Source organism: Callithrix jacchus, chromosome 14 (assembly GCF_049354715.1).
Source record: "Callithrix jacchus isolate 240 chromosome 14, calJac240_pri, whole genome shotgun sequence".
NCBI classification, from domain to species: Eukaryota; Metazoa; Chordata; class Mammalia; order Primates; family Cebidae; genus Callithrix; species Callithrix jacchus.
Window position 1 is genome coordinate 90,076,625 of NC_133515.1, and position 16,889 is coordinate 90,093,513.

A 16,889-nucleotide genomic window follows, 5' to 3' on the forward strand; every position below is an offset into this window, starting at 1 on the left:
AAAGAATTGCAGCATCTAGGTTGACCCTGCAGGATTTTAGCACCATCAGACAGGTGGTCTCAGACTCTGTCACTGAATTCCCAGGGTTGCCCAATTCAGAATTATGATGCCCGCCTGGCGTCAGCACCCTGGAGACCCAGACTTTGAGGTCCAAAGGACCCACCCTGACTCCCAGTAGCCTTGGGTGTACACCTGCAACCAGGAAGACCAGGAAAGTCTCAAGCCCTGCCTGGTGCCACTTTGGCTGCCTACGAATCAAAGGAGGCTTGGTAGACAGGCCCCCAGCCTTTGAGACTGTGACTTATCTTTCCAGGAAATGTGTACTTTAAACAAGTGCTCAAAGCAATTCTGAAGCACAGCTCAGATTTTGGGAACCAGAGAATCTTTTTTTTTAGAGGGAGTCTTGCTCTGTTGCCCAGGCTGGCATGCAGTGGCACGATCTTGGCTCACTGCAACCTTGGCCTCTAGGGTTCAAGTGATTCTCCTGCTTCAGTCTCCCAGGTAGCTGGAACTACAGGCACACACCACTACATCCAGCTAATTTTTGTATTTTTAGTAGAAACGGGGTTTTACCATGTTGACCAGGCTGGTCTCAAACTCTTGACCTCAAGTCATCCGCCCACCTTGGCCTCCTAAAGTGCTGGGATTACAGGTGTGAGCCACTGTGCCTGGCCAAGGGAACCAGAGAATTTTTAGACAAATGAGTTTGTCTGGGATCACTCAGGGCTTACGAGCATCCTCTCAGGAATCCTTGGAGTTTCACTCAGACCCTGCAAGAGACTCAACATACTAGTAGCTAAGTGATACTTCTGAATGACCTGGTTGCCTGGGTCTTGTTTAGCTTGAGGATAGGCCAAGGGCATAAATGAAGCACTCTTTGGGGTTCCCCAACCAGGACCATGATTTGGGGTCTTCAGGGAAAAGTGGCCAACCACGAGTGCAATATTCCTGGGTTCCAAAACAACTGTTAAGCAGTTGCCACTCAATACTTTTAGCAGGGGTTGGCCAAAACAGGTCCCTCCCCTGATCCCAAGCCCCACGCCCTGTGCACACCAGGCCCTACCTGAACAGCCAGCACCAGACGGATGAGATCCACCACCACCTCCTCGTTGGCCAGCTCGATGCTGATGAGGGCCAGCAAGCCATAGAGCGCCTCATAGTGTTTCTGCACGTTCGTTTCCTCCTTGCAGCTCAGGTAGATGTGTCTGTAGAGCTGCTGGGAGTGCTGGGGAATGGGCAGGGGAAGGCCGGGGTGGGTAGGGTAGGGACAGGAGGGGCAAAGAGAACAGGGAGGAAGACCAATCTGAAGATGAGGGGGATGGCTGTGTATGCCCCCTCCTCCCTTGGGGAGGGGATACCTTTACAGCAGACTCTAGCAGAAGTGGACACACACAGGAAGGCTCGTGTAGGGAAGGTTGGGCTCTAGGGAAACCAGCAATAGAAGCTGCTGCCCAAATCTGGGGGTAGGAGCAGAACACAGTGACTGGCCCTGGACTGGCTCATCACTCTGGGCTTGACTCCTAGAGAGGCCAGCTGGTCAATCTGACCACGAATAGCCACAGAGGGAGGAGGCATAGCCATAGAGGGAAGAGGCAGGCTCCAGGGGCAGTCAGTGGTCACCAGTGACTTTTGCTCTGTCACCCAGGCTGGAGTACACTGGCACAATCTTGGTTCACTGCAATTTCCACCTCCTGGGTTCAATCGATTCTCCTGCCTCAGCCTCCCAAGTAGCTGGGATTACAGGTACCTGCCACCGTGCCTGGCTAATTTTTGTATTTTTAGTAAAGAAGGGGTTTTACCATGTTGGCCAGGCTGGTCTTGAGCTCCTGACCTCAAGTGATTCACCTGCCTCAACTTCCCAAAGTTCTGGATTACAGGCGTGAGCCACTGCACTTGGCCTTCACTGTGTCTTGAGGTCATGCTTGCTTACCTTCTTCATGAAGACGGTGTCTTGTCGAGAGCACTTGTCCACTTTCAGCTTTAGGACAGAGATGTCACTGAGGGTACTGGGACGGGATGCAAAGGGCCTCTTTAGCTCTTATACGAGGCCAGCCTGCACTCACAGGGGGTCACTGGGCTTTATCCCCAACACCGTTAGTGGGTACAAAGCCTCCAGTGCTCCCTGGCCCTGGTTCTTACCCCAATTACCTTTTCCTCTCAAATTCTCAAGATTATGTCCCTTTATCTCTCTCTCTCTCTCTCTTTTTTCTTTTTGAGACAGGGTGTTATTTTGTCACCTAGGCTGGACTGCAGTGGCTCAGTGATCACAGCTCTCTGCAGCCTCCACCTCCACCTCCAGGGCTCAAAAGCAATCCTGCCAACTCCGCCTCCCAAGGAGCTGGGATCACAGGTGTGAGCCACCACACTCAGCTAATTCTTAAATGTTCTTGTAGAGATGAGGTCTCACTATGTTGCCCAGGCTGGTCTTAAACTCTCGGGCTCAAGTGATCCTCCCACCTTGGCCTCTCAAAGTGCCAAGATTATAGGCATGAACCACCACACCTGATCCCTTTCTCTTAAATCTTCACTCTGATTATTCTCTTCCTCTTCTTATTCCCACCAGGTCTTTTCAGTCACTCCTGATAACCCTGTACCCCTTCCTCCTCACACTTGCAAACTCCCTTTAGTGCCTCCTCTCTATCTTCCAGATCTTCAGTCCACCATCCTCCTCTCCCAGACACAAGTGCCCTTTGGTCTCTCCTCCCCTTGCAGGACCCCAGGGTCAATGCTGGTGATCAACTCCCTTGAGAGTCTCACTGAGTATCTGAACTGTCCTCCTGTCTGGGTGTGAGGCTACTGGCCCAAAGGACAGGACCTACTGGAGAGTCCTCTCCCCCTCTTGCATCACCTGAAGGAGACACCCCAAATTCACCTGATGGTAGAGAACTTGTGGCGGTTGCCATGACGATCAATGAAACTGATGAGAATCTCTAGAACAAAGAGTCGAATTTCTGCATCCTCCATGAGGGCGGTGGAGAGAAGGCGGTCCAGGAAGTTACTGGGCAGGGCTGACATCATGTTGTTGCACTGGAAACCTGTGGATACCTGTAAGGGAGGCATGACAGGTGTGCCCAGGAACACCGTCCCTCTCAGGTACAGGAGGAGATGGAGGAGAGACAGTGGAAGTCAGATCTGATGTATACATCCTCTCTAGACATCACCCAATCCAGCCTCCCCTACCCTGTAGCCCAGGCAATTTTTTGAACACTCCAACATTCACCTAGATGACACTGAGCTCAGTAGACATGTGAATGGATAGGGACAGCGTGCAGGGACATTAGGGTGTCAAAAGCAAGCAAAGGATGAGCCCTGGAGGGAAGCGAAAGCCGGGCAATCTCTGAATCTAACATTCCAGCCAGTTAGGGCACAACTGATGAACAGCCACCAGGAACACAATGCCTCATTAAGAGTATGACCATCACAAAGAACAAGACATTGGAAGAACTCACAGCTGGGCTGATGGATCAGAACTCACACACATGGCAACCACCAAATAGTGCACACAGGTAGCATCTGGTAACATGTCTGTTAGCATGGCAATAATGGGGCTTTGTGACTAAAGCCAGTTTGGCATAAATAGACCTGCCATATATGCTGTCTTCAAAGCATTCAAATGCAGCCAAGCACTTTTCCTGTTAAATCCATATTGCAAAGCAATGCCTTTGATGATTCAGAAGGTCCCTGAGGATGGACCCCAAACTGTCACCTTAAGAAGATGCTGGGTATGGGCTGGGCACAGTGGCTCATGCCTGTAATCCCAGCACTTTGGGAGGCTGAGGCAGGCAGATCACCTGAGGTCGGGAGTTTGAGACCAGCCTGACCAACATGGAGACACCCCATCTCTACTAAAAATACAAAATTAGCCAGGCATGGTGGCCCATGTCTGTAATCTCAGCTACTCAGGAGGCTGAGGCAGGAAAATTGCCTGAACCTGGGAGGTAGAGTTTGCAATGAACTGAGATTGTGCCATTGCACTCCAGTCTGGGCAACAAGAGTGAAACTCCGTCTCAAAAAAAAAAAAAAAAAAAGATGCTGGGGGGTACAAATTAGTGAGGGTAAACTCAGAAAAAAAAATGGCAGGAATATGGAGCCCAAGCTGATAACTATATGAGGGCAGTGCTGGAGCACAAAGGGTTCATAAAAATCTAGGGCCATGAAGAGTGTGGACTAGAGAGGAGGGGAGGGAAGGCATGAGGTGGCGGGTGGGGGAGTCTGTTTAGACTGGCATGGCGAAAACAGAGACAAGATGGGAGGTCTAGAGACGGAGAGGGGACTGGGGACCTCCCAACTTCAGTCTGAGAAGTTTGAAATCTGGTTGTACATCAATTATAAACTGAGGCTGGGCACAGTGGCTCACACCTGTAATCCCAGCACTTTGGGAGGCAGAGGTGGGCAGATCACTTGAGGTCAGGAGTTGAAGACCAGCCTGACCAACATGGTGAAACTCCATCTCTATTAAAAATATGAAAAATTAGTCAGGTGTGGTGGCAGGCACCTGTATTCCCAGCTACTTGGGAGGCTGAGGCAGGAGAATCACTTGAACTTGGGAGGCGGGTGTTGCAGTGAGCCGAAATCACACCACTGCACTCCAGCCTGGGCAACAAAAGCAAAACTCTGTCTCAAAAAAAAAAAAAATTATAAACTGAGATCTACTCTGAAATATGAGGCACCTTATAGAGAACAGCATTTTTAGACAATTCTTCTTATAGCTGAGTTTATGATAGGCGAGGAGAGGTAGTTGTGGGATGTTGTGTTTAGGCCAGGGGTTGTGCTTCAGAATACCTGGGGAGCTTGTTACAAATACAGATTCCAGGACCTCAGTCAGGCTAATAGCTCAAAACCTCTGGGGAATTAATATATTTATCACAAGATTGGCATCGGAATGGTGTTTGAGAGCAATGGATCTAGACTCTAGTGAGGGCTGCAAAGATGTAAAGAAGAGTTACATAAAACACTGAGGATGGGAAGGATGGGGGCTGGGGGACTGAGGTGGGCACATGTGCCAAGAACACATGCTGGCAAGACAGGGGAAACAGAGGGGAAAAGGGAAAGAGGGGGTACTTGGAGGGAACCAGGGCGGGAACCAACAGATTCCATCTCAAGACAGACCATGTCTGAGTGACAAGGCTATCCGTAGCCAATAAGGAACCTTTGTGAAAATTAGAAACAGGTGCCCCACCTGCTCTGGCTGACCCAGCTCTGTGCTAGTGCCCAGCCTGGCTAGTGAGTGGAGTACAGGCTAGATTTCAGCCCCCACTCAAATGACTGGGCGTATTTGTGTAGTATGCAACCTGCACGGCTGTATGTGGAGGCTGTCACTTGATCCCTTGGAGCTGTCTCCTGCAGAGGAAGAGCAGGAATAGGGATAGATGGGGCTCACCTGCAGGAGGGATTTTAGCAGCATAATCTGGGTCAGTCGGTTCCTGTTCTCCCTGTAGACAAGAGACACAAACACTCAACAGGACAGTAATAGGGGGGAGATCCCACACTTGACAGCTTAGTTCTACCCCTGCTTCATTTCTCCATGAGGCTTATCATCTTAGGTTACCCAGGAAAGTGACTTCTGGACCCAGGAAGCAGACCAAGGGGTGATGGGCTCCCCCCACGGTGGGAGGTGGTTATTGGTGGAGCAGCCTGAGAAACTTGTGGGATCCACAAGCACCACTAAAGGCTGCTGTGGGATTTGGGAGTAAAAAGAGAGCAGAGGGCAGAGCCAAGAAAGTTAAGAGGGATAAAGGAGGGGGTCAGAAAATGCCACTAGGAGAGGACTCCAGGCTGGGGGAGATTGGTGGCTCACCCTGTCCTGCCCGTGTCCACTGCCTGGTGCAGGGACGGCAGTGGGACCTTGCTCATGATGAAGAGGATCACCTCGGAGCGCTGGTAGGTGGGCAGCGTGGTGGCAAAGGAGCCTGCGGGAGGTGGGGGAGAGGGCGTCCAGTGAGGCACAAGCTCCAGGGCCCCTCCTGGTTCATCCTTTCAGTTGCACAAACCCCTGCAGAGAGCGAGGGCTGCTGCTCTCTGGAGCCAATCCAGGCCCAGAGAAAGGAACCCAGGATGGCCCTGGTATGATTCGGCCTCTCCGGGAAGGGGAGGCATCAGGTGGCTCCGGAGGTCTCTTCCAGGCTCCGTTTTTTCTCTTGTTCCTGAGGCTGTGTGTGGTTAAGGTCTTGGCTCCTTGGTTAGTGGGTGGGGATGGTGAATGCTGGGCCGTGGGACTAGGGCGGGAAGAGCCTAGATCTCGTTGGGCGCTGGTTTCACCGGCTGCCCTAGGGTAAATCCTCCTCCCACGAAGAGCGGCTTCTGCATTCCTGCCCTGCCTACTTCTCTAGGCTGAGAGGAAGCTCACATGGCCAGGGCAGGCAGGCTGTGAAAGCGGCTTTATCATCTCTGCTCCCGAGAGCACACACACTTTCTCCCTGGACTGTCCCCTTCCTCATCCTTTTCTCTTAGTCCCCACCTCTCCCTCCTGGAGGTCCAAACCTGGAAGCACCAGGCAGGTCTGATGGAGACCGGGGCTAAGGAAGGTCTGAGACTTCAGACCTGGAAAACCATCTGACTGTTTTGCGCTGTCGCTCGGGCCCTGCCCAGCCAGTGCACCAAGAACCGACTTCATTTTCTCCGATGTCTGCGAATAGCATGTGGGTGATGGACAGTCCTACAGCACGCGGATGGATGATCTTCGCCCCAGTGAGGTGCCTCCCTCTCCAGCCCCCATCCCCGGTCTGCCCCCGGGGCCTCGCCCCTTTCGAGTTTCCCTCTGTCCTCCCCTCGGCCCCGCCCAGCCCCTGACCCCACCCCACGCCTCGGCCCCTCCTCGCCCCTGGCCCGCCCCGCCCCTCGGCCCCGCCCCGCGCCGCACCTACGGTCTTGATGACGGCCTCCTGGAACATGCGCTCTTCGTGCTCCTTGATGATCTTGGTGCCCAGGCTGACCGCCCCGTCGTAGCTCCCGGTCAGCGCGTAGTCGATGCTGAGCCGCAGCTGCCTCAGCAGCGTGTTGAACATCTCCAGCACCGTGGGCCCTGAGCGCGGCAGAGCGGGACACCGGAGATCCAGGGCTAGCACCCTCCTCCTCCCTGCACCGCGCGCAGGCAGGACAGGCCCAGGCCGCCTTCCAGCCTGGGCTTCCTCTGCGCCCCCAACTTCCTGGTGGACTTCTCTTGAGGAAAACGGACTCCGATCCCTCCCTGTTGCCCCTTGCCTCTCTCTGGAAGAGGCGGCAGCCTCCGCGGGGTCCCCGGCCCTCAGGCCTTCGCCATGCCTCTTACCCACAGAGCCGGTGGCGGCGATGACCGCGGCTTCGGACAGGACCTCCACGATGCCCGCGCGCACCGTCGCGGCGCTGCGGCTGTTGGCGTCCAGGTGGCCCAGGAGCTGCTGGATAACCAGGTGGGAGTGCTGCGGCTGCGGGAGGAAGATGAGATGGGCCTTGACAGCAACCCCACGGGGCCCCTGGGCCGCGCAGCCCTCTCCTGGCACCCAAAGGTGGGGGTCAACTAAAGGGACATCTCAAGGCCCCAGACACTGCAAGTGGCACTGACACCTCGTGCCCTTCCTGGATCCTTCCCTCCTCCCTCCAACAAAGAGACAAATCCAGGCCAGAGTGGTGGCTCACGCCTGTAATCCCAGCACTTTGGGAGGCGGAGGCTGGCAGATCACAAGGTCAGGAGTTCAAGACCATCCTGACCAACATAGTGAAACTCCGTGTCTACTAAAAGTACAAAAATTAGCCCGGGTAGTGATGCACACCTGTAGTCCCAGCTACTCGGGAGGCTGAGGCAGGAGAATCACTTGAATCTGGGAGGTGGAGGTTGCAGTGAGCCAAGATCATGCCACTGCACTCTAGCTTGGGCAACAGAGTAAGACTTGGTTTCCGGAAAAAAAAAAAAAGAGTCAAATCCCAGTGGAGGCCTTGGCAGTTTTCCAGCGCCCTTTGCCTTCAAAATGGGTCAAAAGACCATTTGAAAATAGTGTCTTCCTTTCATTCCCCAGTCCTCAGGTCTTGCCAGCAAGGGCCGCAGAGGCCACATGGCTTAGTCCAGTGCTGCTCAAAGTGTGGCTCCTGGGCTGGTGCCCACTGGAGATGGATCTGATACTGGTTTACACTGAGGTAAGGACGAGACAGAGTCAGCGCTTAGTAAACAACTTGTCAGTGCTGTAGCAGCCAAGGGTGTGATCTGTAGGCTTGCATTTTGCATGAGTTTTGCATTTAATTTTTCTAAGAATTATTTATTTTCATTGCATTTTATAAAACTATTGGTCTGTGATGTACAGGAAATAAAATCAGCCGGCCCTTCTCCACAGCCAGCTTCAGCAGCACTGGATTAGGCAACGGTGGCTTCGGAGGAGTCACAGGGGATTTCTGGCTTTCTACGTTAGCACTGGCCGGTTCCCAGTGGGGCCCCTGTCCCAGGATCTGGCTGGCCTGGGCGCCACCGTACCTGAATTGAGTACATGATGATTTTAAAGCAACGGATGGCGAACACCTTGGGCTCCCAAAGAGAATGGTTATCCAGATGGCTGTGAGGGAGAGAATGTAGGGGAACAACTATGAAACTCCCCGTGATGTCAGGGAGAAGAGATTAGCTTGGAGGGAGAGGGACGCCTCCTCAGAGCCCCTCACACAATTCACAGGTGAGGAAGTGAAGCCTGAAGGGCCTTGGGGCAGTCCCAGCCCAGTGCTGGAGAGAGGCCAAGGACAGAGCTCTGCAGGTGTGGATGCATGCAGTGAAGCTGGGCACCATCGTTTAGCATTGGGTGCCTTCCTACCGGCAGCCTTTGGCCACCCCGTGGCAGCTTCTGCTATCAAAATGCAGGGAACACAGGCACAGGGAAGGGACCAGCTTGGCTGCGGTGCCACAACTGTAATACCCCTTCCTCCCAGCCAGCCAGGAGATGCCAGGGACCTGAAACACGTCCAGGCTGAAGGCTGGGCCAAGGTGGTGGGGTGCGGGTACTCACATGAGAACAGGTTTGATGGCATTTTTGATGTTGCCAAAGGCAGCCCGGCCCAGCAGCTCCCGAAGGCACCTCTCAGCCAGCTCCGCAGGGCTCTCTTTCTCCTTCTCGGGCGCTTGGAGGGGTGAGGGAGACCGGCTGGGAAGACAGAGGCATGTAGGTAGAGGGTGGCATGCAGGCTGGGCTCTGTACAGTCCTGGTTCTCCGTGCCTCATCCATGCAGGACAAGCAGGTGTCTGACATGGGTCATACTAGGCAATAGGGGAGGTGTCACAGCTGTCAGAGATTAAACCGGGGTAAAGAAGGCCCCCACTGTGGGGTGAAGGAAGATTAGGAAAGAAGAAATAAAGTTCCAGATGTGCCCCTGTGGGAAGGATGCTCTGAGCCCCAGGGGCCAGGCGAGGTGTAGAACATGTGTGTCTTGATGCATCTAAAGCTTCAGAAGGAAAAGGAGATGGGAGATGAAGATAGGGAAGGGAGGCAAAAGACAAAAATGGAAGAAAGGAGAGGAAAGAGAGGGAGGGAAAAGAAAAGGGACAGTGGTTGCCTCAGGCAAGACTCAGTGATACCCAAGTCATAGGGAGCGAGCCCATATCTGGACAGAAGAGGAGTCCGAGGACTCCCAGCTCAGAGACCACAGCAGCTTGTCAGTGAGATGCTATTCTAGAAATAGCCACCAGAGGACACACATACCCCCTTACCCCCATCCCAGTGTCTAGTAGCCTGGGCTCAACCATCCTAACCAGCCTAGTGCACAGATAGCCCAGGTGGGACAGCAACATGGACGTTTCTCCCCATTCCTTTTCAGAGAGGGGAAAAATGAGGGGGCAGGGGCAGGAATGAATCCCATGCTTAGGGGGTCCAGGATTAAAACCCAGAATCTGCAAGCTCTTGCTGAGTGGCTGCGGGCTGGTCAAGCATGCACATTTGCAGGGCCTGAAATAGCATCAGGAAGCAACAGAGGAAGGAAGGTCCAGATGGAAAGTCTGTAGTGATCAGAGCCACGAAAGGCATCTTAAAGCCTCCTTGGCCCTGCTTTCAGGGAGACAAAAGCAACCAGATTCTTGGTTCTGTGTGTTATTACTAACCGACTTAGCCCCAGGGAGCCCAGCACCACCATGTCCTTCCTTCGGTAACACAGATGTTAGGGGAACTGTGGGCTGGCACAAAGCCAGACCCATGGCTGTAGGAAGCCAGCTTTGGACTCACTGCAGAGCAAGCTACAATGCCACGGTCCATGGCCTTGTAGCTGGGTTTCACTGACCAACCCAAACCATGTGTTTCCCAAGCAGCCCTTGGAGGGCTCACCACATCCACTGACCCGCTCCAGTGCCCGCCCGCTTACCTCTCTGCCTCCTCTACGTGCTGCAGATTGAAAAGCAGTGATGGAACGATCTTGTCCATGTGCTGTGGGTCCCAGATATTGGCCTGCAGTTCATCATTCACCGTCTTCCTCACCACCCCTTGCAGACCTTTGATGCCTGACATTCGAATTCTGTAAGGAAAAGGGTGAAATGGGACTCGAAGTCCTCAAGCCCTGAGAAGTCCAGCTTTAGTGGCTGAGAGAGCAGCACAGCTTGGGAGGTAGGGATATATTTGTCCATCAGAAGGCAGAATGGAGACCACCTGCTACTCTCATGGACCTCTTGGCGCTGGCAGACATGAGCCCAGGAAGCCATGTCTTCTGACTCATCCTGGAGACTCCAGGCTGCCCTTGCCCTGGTACCACCCAGGCTCCAGCCCTAGGGTGCTGGGTGCTCCAGCTCCCTGTGTTTAGTACTCAGCTGTGAGAGCTTAAAATGCTGCCAAGAACTGATAAGGCAGAATCCAAGGCTGTGAGCAACTTGTGGAGGCTGGGGGAGGCAGATCTGGAGGGAGAGGCACAGAGCAGCAGGCTCTCTGGGCACAAGCTTTCAGCTTGGGGCTAGGCTTAACCAGAGGAGAAACTGAGTAACAGCACAGAGGGAGACCCTTTTGTCCACCCCAGTCCCCACTCTGCTGACCCAGCATCAGCACAGCCCTGTGGGAGGGAGCCCTTGTCACTGGCTGTGTATTTCAGCCTGAAGTTTCTTTCTTTTTCTTTTTTCTTATAAAACCCTTTTTTCTGGTTATAAAATAATATATGCTAATCATAGAAAAGTATAGAGAAGAGCAGATTCACCACTACCACCACCACTCAAAGATAATCATTACTGGCATTTTGATGGTATTCCTTTCTTCTGTGCATAATATATTATAGAATTAAGAACCTAGTGCATATTTGATTTGTATTGGCTTTTTTCACATATATTCTATGCATTTTCCTATATCATTAACTCTTCATAAACATGATGAATGGTTGCCTGATACACTATCATCAGATCTTTTTAAACTAGTGACTATTGGTCATTTAAGTTGTTTCCAAAAGTTTTGCTTCTTCCTTTTTTTTTTTTTTAAGACAGAGTCTCACTCTGTCGCCCAGGCTGCAGGCTGGAGTGCAATGGCGCAATCTCGGTTCACTGCAACCTCTGCCTCTCAGGTTCAAGAGATTCTCCTGCCTCAGCCTCCTGAGTAGCTGGGATTACAGGAGCCCACCACCATGCCCAGCTAATTTTTGGATTTTTAGTAGATATGGGGTTTCACCATGGTCTCGAACTGGTCGAGACCATTGGTCAGGCTGGTCTCGAACTCCTGACCTCATGATCTGCCCAGGTCAGTCTCTGAAAGTGCTGGGATGACAGGCGTGAGCCCGGCCAAACATTTTGCTTTTATAATAATGCTATGAGGGTCATCATTGTATAAAATACTTCACTACATTTCAAGTCACTGCCATGAGTGGAATCACTGAGTCAAAATGTAAGAAATAAAAGGCAACCAGGCACAGTGGCTCACACTTGTAACCCCAGCACTTTGGGAGGTCAAGGCCAGTGCATTGCTTGAGCTCTGTAGTTCGAGACCAGCCTGGGCAACATGGCGAAACCTTGTTTCTACAAAAAATTTAAAAATCAGGCTGGGCACGGTGGCTCACGCTTGTAATCCCAACTTTGGGAGGCTGAGGCGAGTGGATCACCTGAAGTCAGGAGTTTGAGACCAGCCTGGCCAACATGGTGAAACCCCATCTGTACTAAAAGTACAAAACTTAGCCCGGCCTGGTGGCAGGCGCCTGTAGTCCCAGCTACTCAGCAGGCTAAGGTGGAAGAATCGCTTGAACCCAGGAGATGAAGGTTGCAGTGAGCCAAGATTGTGCCACCGCACTACTGCCTGGGCAACAGAGTGAGACCCTGTCTCAAAAAAAAAAAAGAAATTAGTCAGGTGTGGTGGTGCACACCTGTTGTCGCAGCTACTAAGGAGGCTGGGGTGGAAGGACTGAGTAAGCCTGGGAGGCGAAGGTTGCAGTGAGCTGAGATCCTGCCATTGCACTCCAGCCTGGATGAAAGAGTGAGACTCTGTTTCAAAAAGAGAAATGAAAGGCTCCCAAATTGCCAAAATAACTGCCCCCAACCCCCTGCCCATGTGCAAGTCACAGGAGAATGCCACTCTGACAGTGCCTGAGGTGGTACTGAGGATCTCATTTTACACATCTGTTCTAATTTTATGACTCCTAAATATCCTCACATTTTGTAGCTATTTCAATTCACATCCTTTTGTGATTATCAGAGATGAGCAGTTTTCTTAAGGTTGAGTTGCCACTTGCATTTTAAATTTCAGTTCTAATTTGGGTTGTCAGGGTGCTACCCTGGGCCTTACCAAGGAACTGTGACTGGGGGTGGCAGGAGCCTAGGAGCACCAGCATACCGTGGCCCAGGAACCTCTAGGGCCACTGGTGATGGGCAAGGATTCCCTGGAAGCACCTGGCCACACTGACCTGACCCTGATCACATTCAAGACCCTGAGTTGGCAGCTGTTTGAACTTGGGAATGAACAATCAGGAATACTGTCCCACTGACTCTTCTTGGTTCCAAGTTAAAAGGCACTCCCCACCAAGCACAGTGGCTCAGGCCTGTAATCCCAGCATATTGGGAGGCCAAGGCAGGCGGATTTACGGGGTCAGGAGTTCGAGACCAGCCTGACCAACATGGTGAAACCCCATCTCTATTTAAAATACAAAATTTAGCCAGGCTTGGTGGTGTGTGCCTGTAATCGCAGCTACTCAGTAAGCTGAGGCTGAAGTATCTCTTGAACCCGAGAGGCGGAGGTTGCACTGAGCCGAGATCATGCCACTACACTCCAGCCTGGGCAACAGAGCAAGACTCTGCCTCCAAAATATAAAAGGCACTCTCCCAAGGCACAGGTGAAACACATCCTCAGCGTGTTGGACTCGTTTGTCCCACTCAGGAGGGCTTGGCTGGCAGGAAACCAGGCCTGGTTGGCAGAAAAAGTTCTACCTCGAGCTCCCTTATGTGTGTATGTGAATTAATTTTTTTTTCTTTCACTAACTACCTCGCACTTCTTCGGTCTCCCCAGAATCCCTTCCATAAATGCACATGATTCATTCTGTGGCACCCAGACCATGCCTTTCAAAAGTTCAGAAAGATCAAGCCTGGGGGAGGAGGAAACTTCTTACTGCTCCTATTTATTTATTTATTTATTTATCTATCGAGGCAGAGTCTCACTCTGTCACCCAGGCTGGAGTGCGGTGGCACAATCTTGGCTCACTGCAACTTCCACCTCCTGGGTTCAAGCAATTCTTCTGCCTCAGCCACCTGAGTAGCTGGGTCTACATTTGCACACTACCACTCCTGCAAATTTTTTGTATTTTTAATGAAGACAGGGTTTCACCATGTTGGCCAGCCTGGTCTTGAACTCCTGACCTCAAGTGATCTGCCTGCCTCAACCTCCCAAAGTGCTGGGATTACAGGCACGAGCCACTGTGCCTGGCCCTTACTGCTCCTTTTAATGGGCACAGTGGAGATCTACCCATGACCAAAGGCCCATTGAAGTCTCTGAATCCAAGGGGAGATCAGATAATACTGATGCACTGGCCCTGAGGAATCATACCATCCCCACACACACTCACACACACCACACACTCACACACTCATATACACCACATATACCACCCACACACACTCACACACTCATATACACCACAAACACACACACCACACATGCACTCATATATACCACACACACTGCACACACACTCATATACACCACACACACCACACTCACATACCACATACACATACACACCACACACACACCCACACACCACACACATATACACACACTACACACACGCACCACACACACATACAAACCACACACACCACACACCCCCACACTCCCACACACACCACACATACACATACACACACCATACACACACCACACACCACGTACCACACACACACCAAACACACACATCAGACACCACACACAGCACACACAACATACAAACACAACACATACCACACACACAACACATACACCACATATCCCACACATACCCCCCCCACACACACACACTTGCATATAAGCAAATGGCATTCAGAGGCAGCCTCTGGGTTCCTAGAGCAAAATAATGCTGTGTGCATGGATAGCCCAGCAAAGCTGCCACCAGGTCAGCTGAGTCTGAAAAGGCTGAGAATGAACAACAGGAGAGATCTCAGGGAAAAAGGGGTACAGGGAGGGGACGGAAGAGACAGGCAAGAAGGGGATGAAGGAAGAAAACTGACACCAGACGATCCCTCCCTCTCCCTCTGTCACTTGCAGGCCTTCCTGTCTTACAGGATATGCTTTTATACGCACACACTCCAATTTATAAAAACACTTAGCTGACGGAAGTATACCTGGACGTAGAAGCAAAACCCCTCAAGTAAAATCACGAAGAAACTGACCAGGTGCAATGGCTCATGTCTGTAAGCTCAGTACTTTGGGAAGCTGGGGCAGTGGGTCACTTGAGCCCAGGAGTTTGAGGCCAGCCTGGGCAACATAATGAGACCCTGCCTCTACAAAAATAAAATTACCTGGGCATGACTGCACATGGCTGTATTCCCAGCTACTTAGGAGGCAGAGGTGGGAGGATGGGTGACAAGTGCCAGCCTGTGGGTGTAACGGCATTGCTGGTGGCTGGGAACCAACCTTCCTCCTAATGTTCAGGAAACTCCTGATGCTGCTGGAACACAGTGCTGACCACATCACGAACTATGGTTGGTGTGTGTGCACGTGTGTGTGTGTGTGCGCATGCACATGCACACGCAGTGGCATGAGGAGTGTCCCATCCACTTCCCCAGCACCCTAGGACAGGTTGGCAGGGCCTACATGGGCAGCACGTGTTACAGACATATGTGGCCATGGTCTGTACCTCCCCCAACACTTGCTTCTGGACACGCCCCCACAGCTCCAGCCCCTCTGCCTCTTCATAGCCATTTTCCAATGGTGGTGACTTGGGAAGCCAATCCTGGAGAAGGTGAGGAGCTCCTTCTTCCTCTACTCTGGTCGTGCAGCTGCAGGGGGTCCACACCTGGCTTATGAGAGTCTTGGGGACTGGGGGAACCCAGACAACACCACGTAGTTGCACTGGGCCCTGCCCAGGAGTCAGTCCACTGCCTTAGAAGCATATATTCATTTTAATTTCTTTTTCTTTTTTTTTTTTTAGAGATGGGGACTCTTTCTTTTGCCCAGGCTGGAGTGCAGTGGTGCAATCATGGCTCGAGTGATCCTCCCAATTCTGCTTCCTAAATAGCTGGGAATACAGCCATGGTGCAGTCATGCCCAGCTAATTTTATTTTTTGTAGAGGCAGGGTCTCATTATGTTGCCCAGGCTGGCCTCAAACTCCTGGGCTCAAGTGACCCTCCTGCCCCAGCTTCTCAAAGTAGTGAGCTTACAGACATGAGCTATTGCACCTGGTCAATTTCTTTGTGATTTTACTTGAGGGGTTTTGCTTCTATGTCTCCAAGTATACTTCTGTCAGCTAAGTGTTTTTATAAATGGAGTGTGTGCATATAAAAGCATATCCCATAAGGCAAGCTGCTTGTCTTAAAGTGTTCATTCATTCTGTTATTCACTCAACAAGAACTTATCAAGTGCTACTGCTCTCCGGGCAGTGTTAGTGCTTGGGATGCATCTGTGAGTAAAATGACAGACCCTGCCCTCATAGAGCTTACATTCCAGTGGGAAGAGACAGGTGGTGAACAAGAAACACAGAAAGTAATTTATGAAACTGCTAAAAGGGGAAGGAAACCCCAGCAGAGTGAGGGAGTAGGGAGTGGGCATGTGGGGGTGTGCAGGGCGGCTTTACTGACAAGGGGACATTTGAGCAAAGGTTTGACAGAGGCGACGCAGTGAGCTGCGCAGATCCCTGGAGGAAGCATGCCAGGCACAAGCACAGACTGCGCAAAGGCCCTGGGGCAGTCTCTGTGGTGTGCTGGAAGGGAAAGAGTGAGCAGGAGGGCCAAGGAGAGAGAGTGGAGAAGGGCGCTGGGATCAGCCAAGGGGTGGACTTCGGCTATTTATTGGTAGGTATAGACTTTGATGGTTAATGGTGAATGGGCGTGTTTCTGAGTAGAAATGCATGTAATTCTGAACAAAGAGTATATGTGGGGGGGTGAGTGTACATGCGTGTGTTCTGTCACTGGCTTTCAATTTGGGATCAAATGACTGTTATCTTACATTGAGCCCCTTTGTCCGGCCCAAGCAGTTTTTCCTTTAGAAACCACATGTGGGGGCCAGGCGTGGTGGCTCCTGCCTGTAATCCCAGCATTTCGGGAGGCCGAAGTGGGCAGATCACCTGAGGTCAGGAGTTCAAGACCAGCCTGGCTAACATGGTGACACCCTGTCTCTACTAAAAATACAAGTATTAGCCAGGCGTGGTGGTGCATGCCTGGAATCCCAGCTACTTAGGATGCTGAGGCACGAGAATCACTTGAATCCAGGAGGCAGAGGGTACAGTGAGCCAAGATCATGCCACTGCACTCTAGCCTGGGTGGCAGAGTGAAATTCAATCTCAA

At 51.9% G+C, this 16,889-nt stretch overlaps 1 protein-coding gene across 3 annotated transcripts in view; it reads right to left on the reverse strand.

Moving 5' to 3' along the window:
- EFR3B (EFR3 homolog B) overlaps positions 1 to 16,889 on the reverse strand; it is a 113,289-nt gene that overhangs the window by 19,479 nt on the left and 76,921 nt on the right. For all 3 annotated transcript variants that reach the window (XM_078349807.1, XM_035273030.3, XM_035273029.3), the window contains 10 exons: positions 10,303 to 10,452; positions 8,961 to 9,095; positions 8,441 to 8,519; positions 7,268 to 7,403; positions 6,860 to 7,021; positions 5,798 to 5,909; positions 5,381 to 5,432; positions 2,873 to 3,045; positions 1,931 to 2,006; positions 1,064 to 1,225 (listed from right to left, as the gene is read on the reverse strand). In XM_078349807.1, coding sequence (XP_078205933.1) covers positions 1,064 to 1,225; positions 1,931 to 2,006; positions 2,873 to 3,045; positions 5,381 to 5,432; positions 5,798 to 5,909; positions 6,860 to 7,021; positions 7,268 to 7,403; positions 8,441 to 8,519; positions 8,961 to 9,095; positions 10,303 to 10,452 — 1,237 coding nt within the window. The remainder of the gene's footprint in view (positions 1 to 1,063; positions 1,226 to 1,930; positions 2,007 to 2,872; positions 3,046 to 5,380; positions 5,433 to 5,797; positions 5,910 to 6,859; positions 7,022 to 7,267; positions 7,404 to 8,440; positions 8,520 to 8,960; positions 9,096 to 10,302; positions 10,453 to 16,889) is intronic.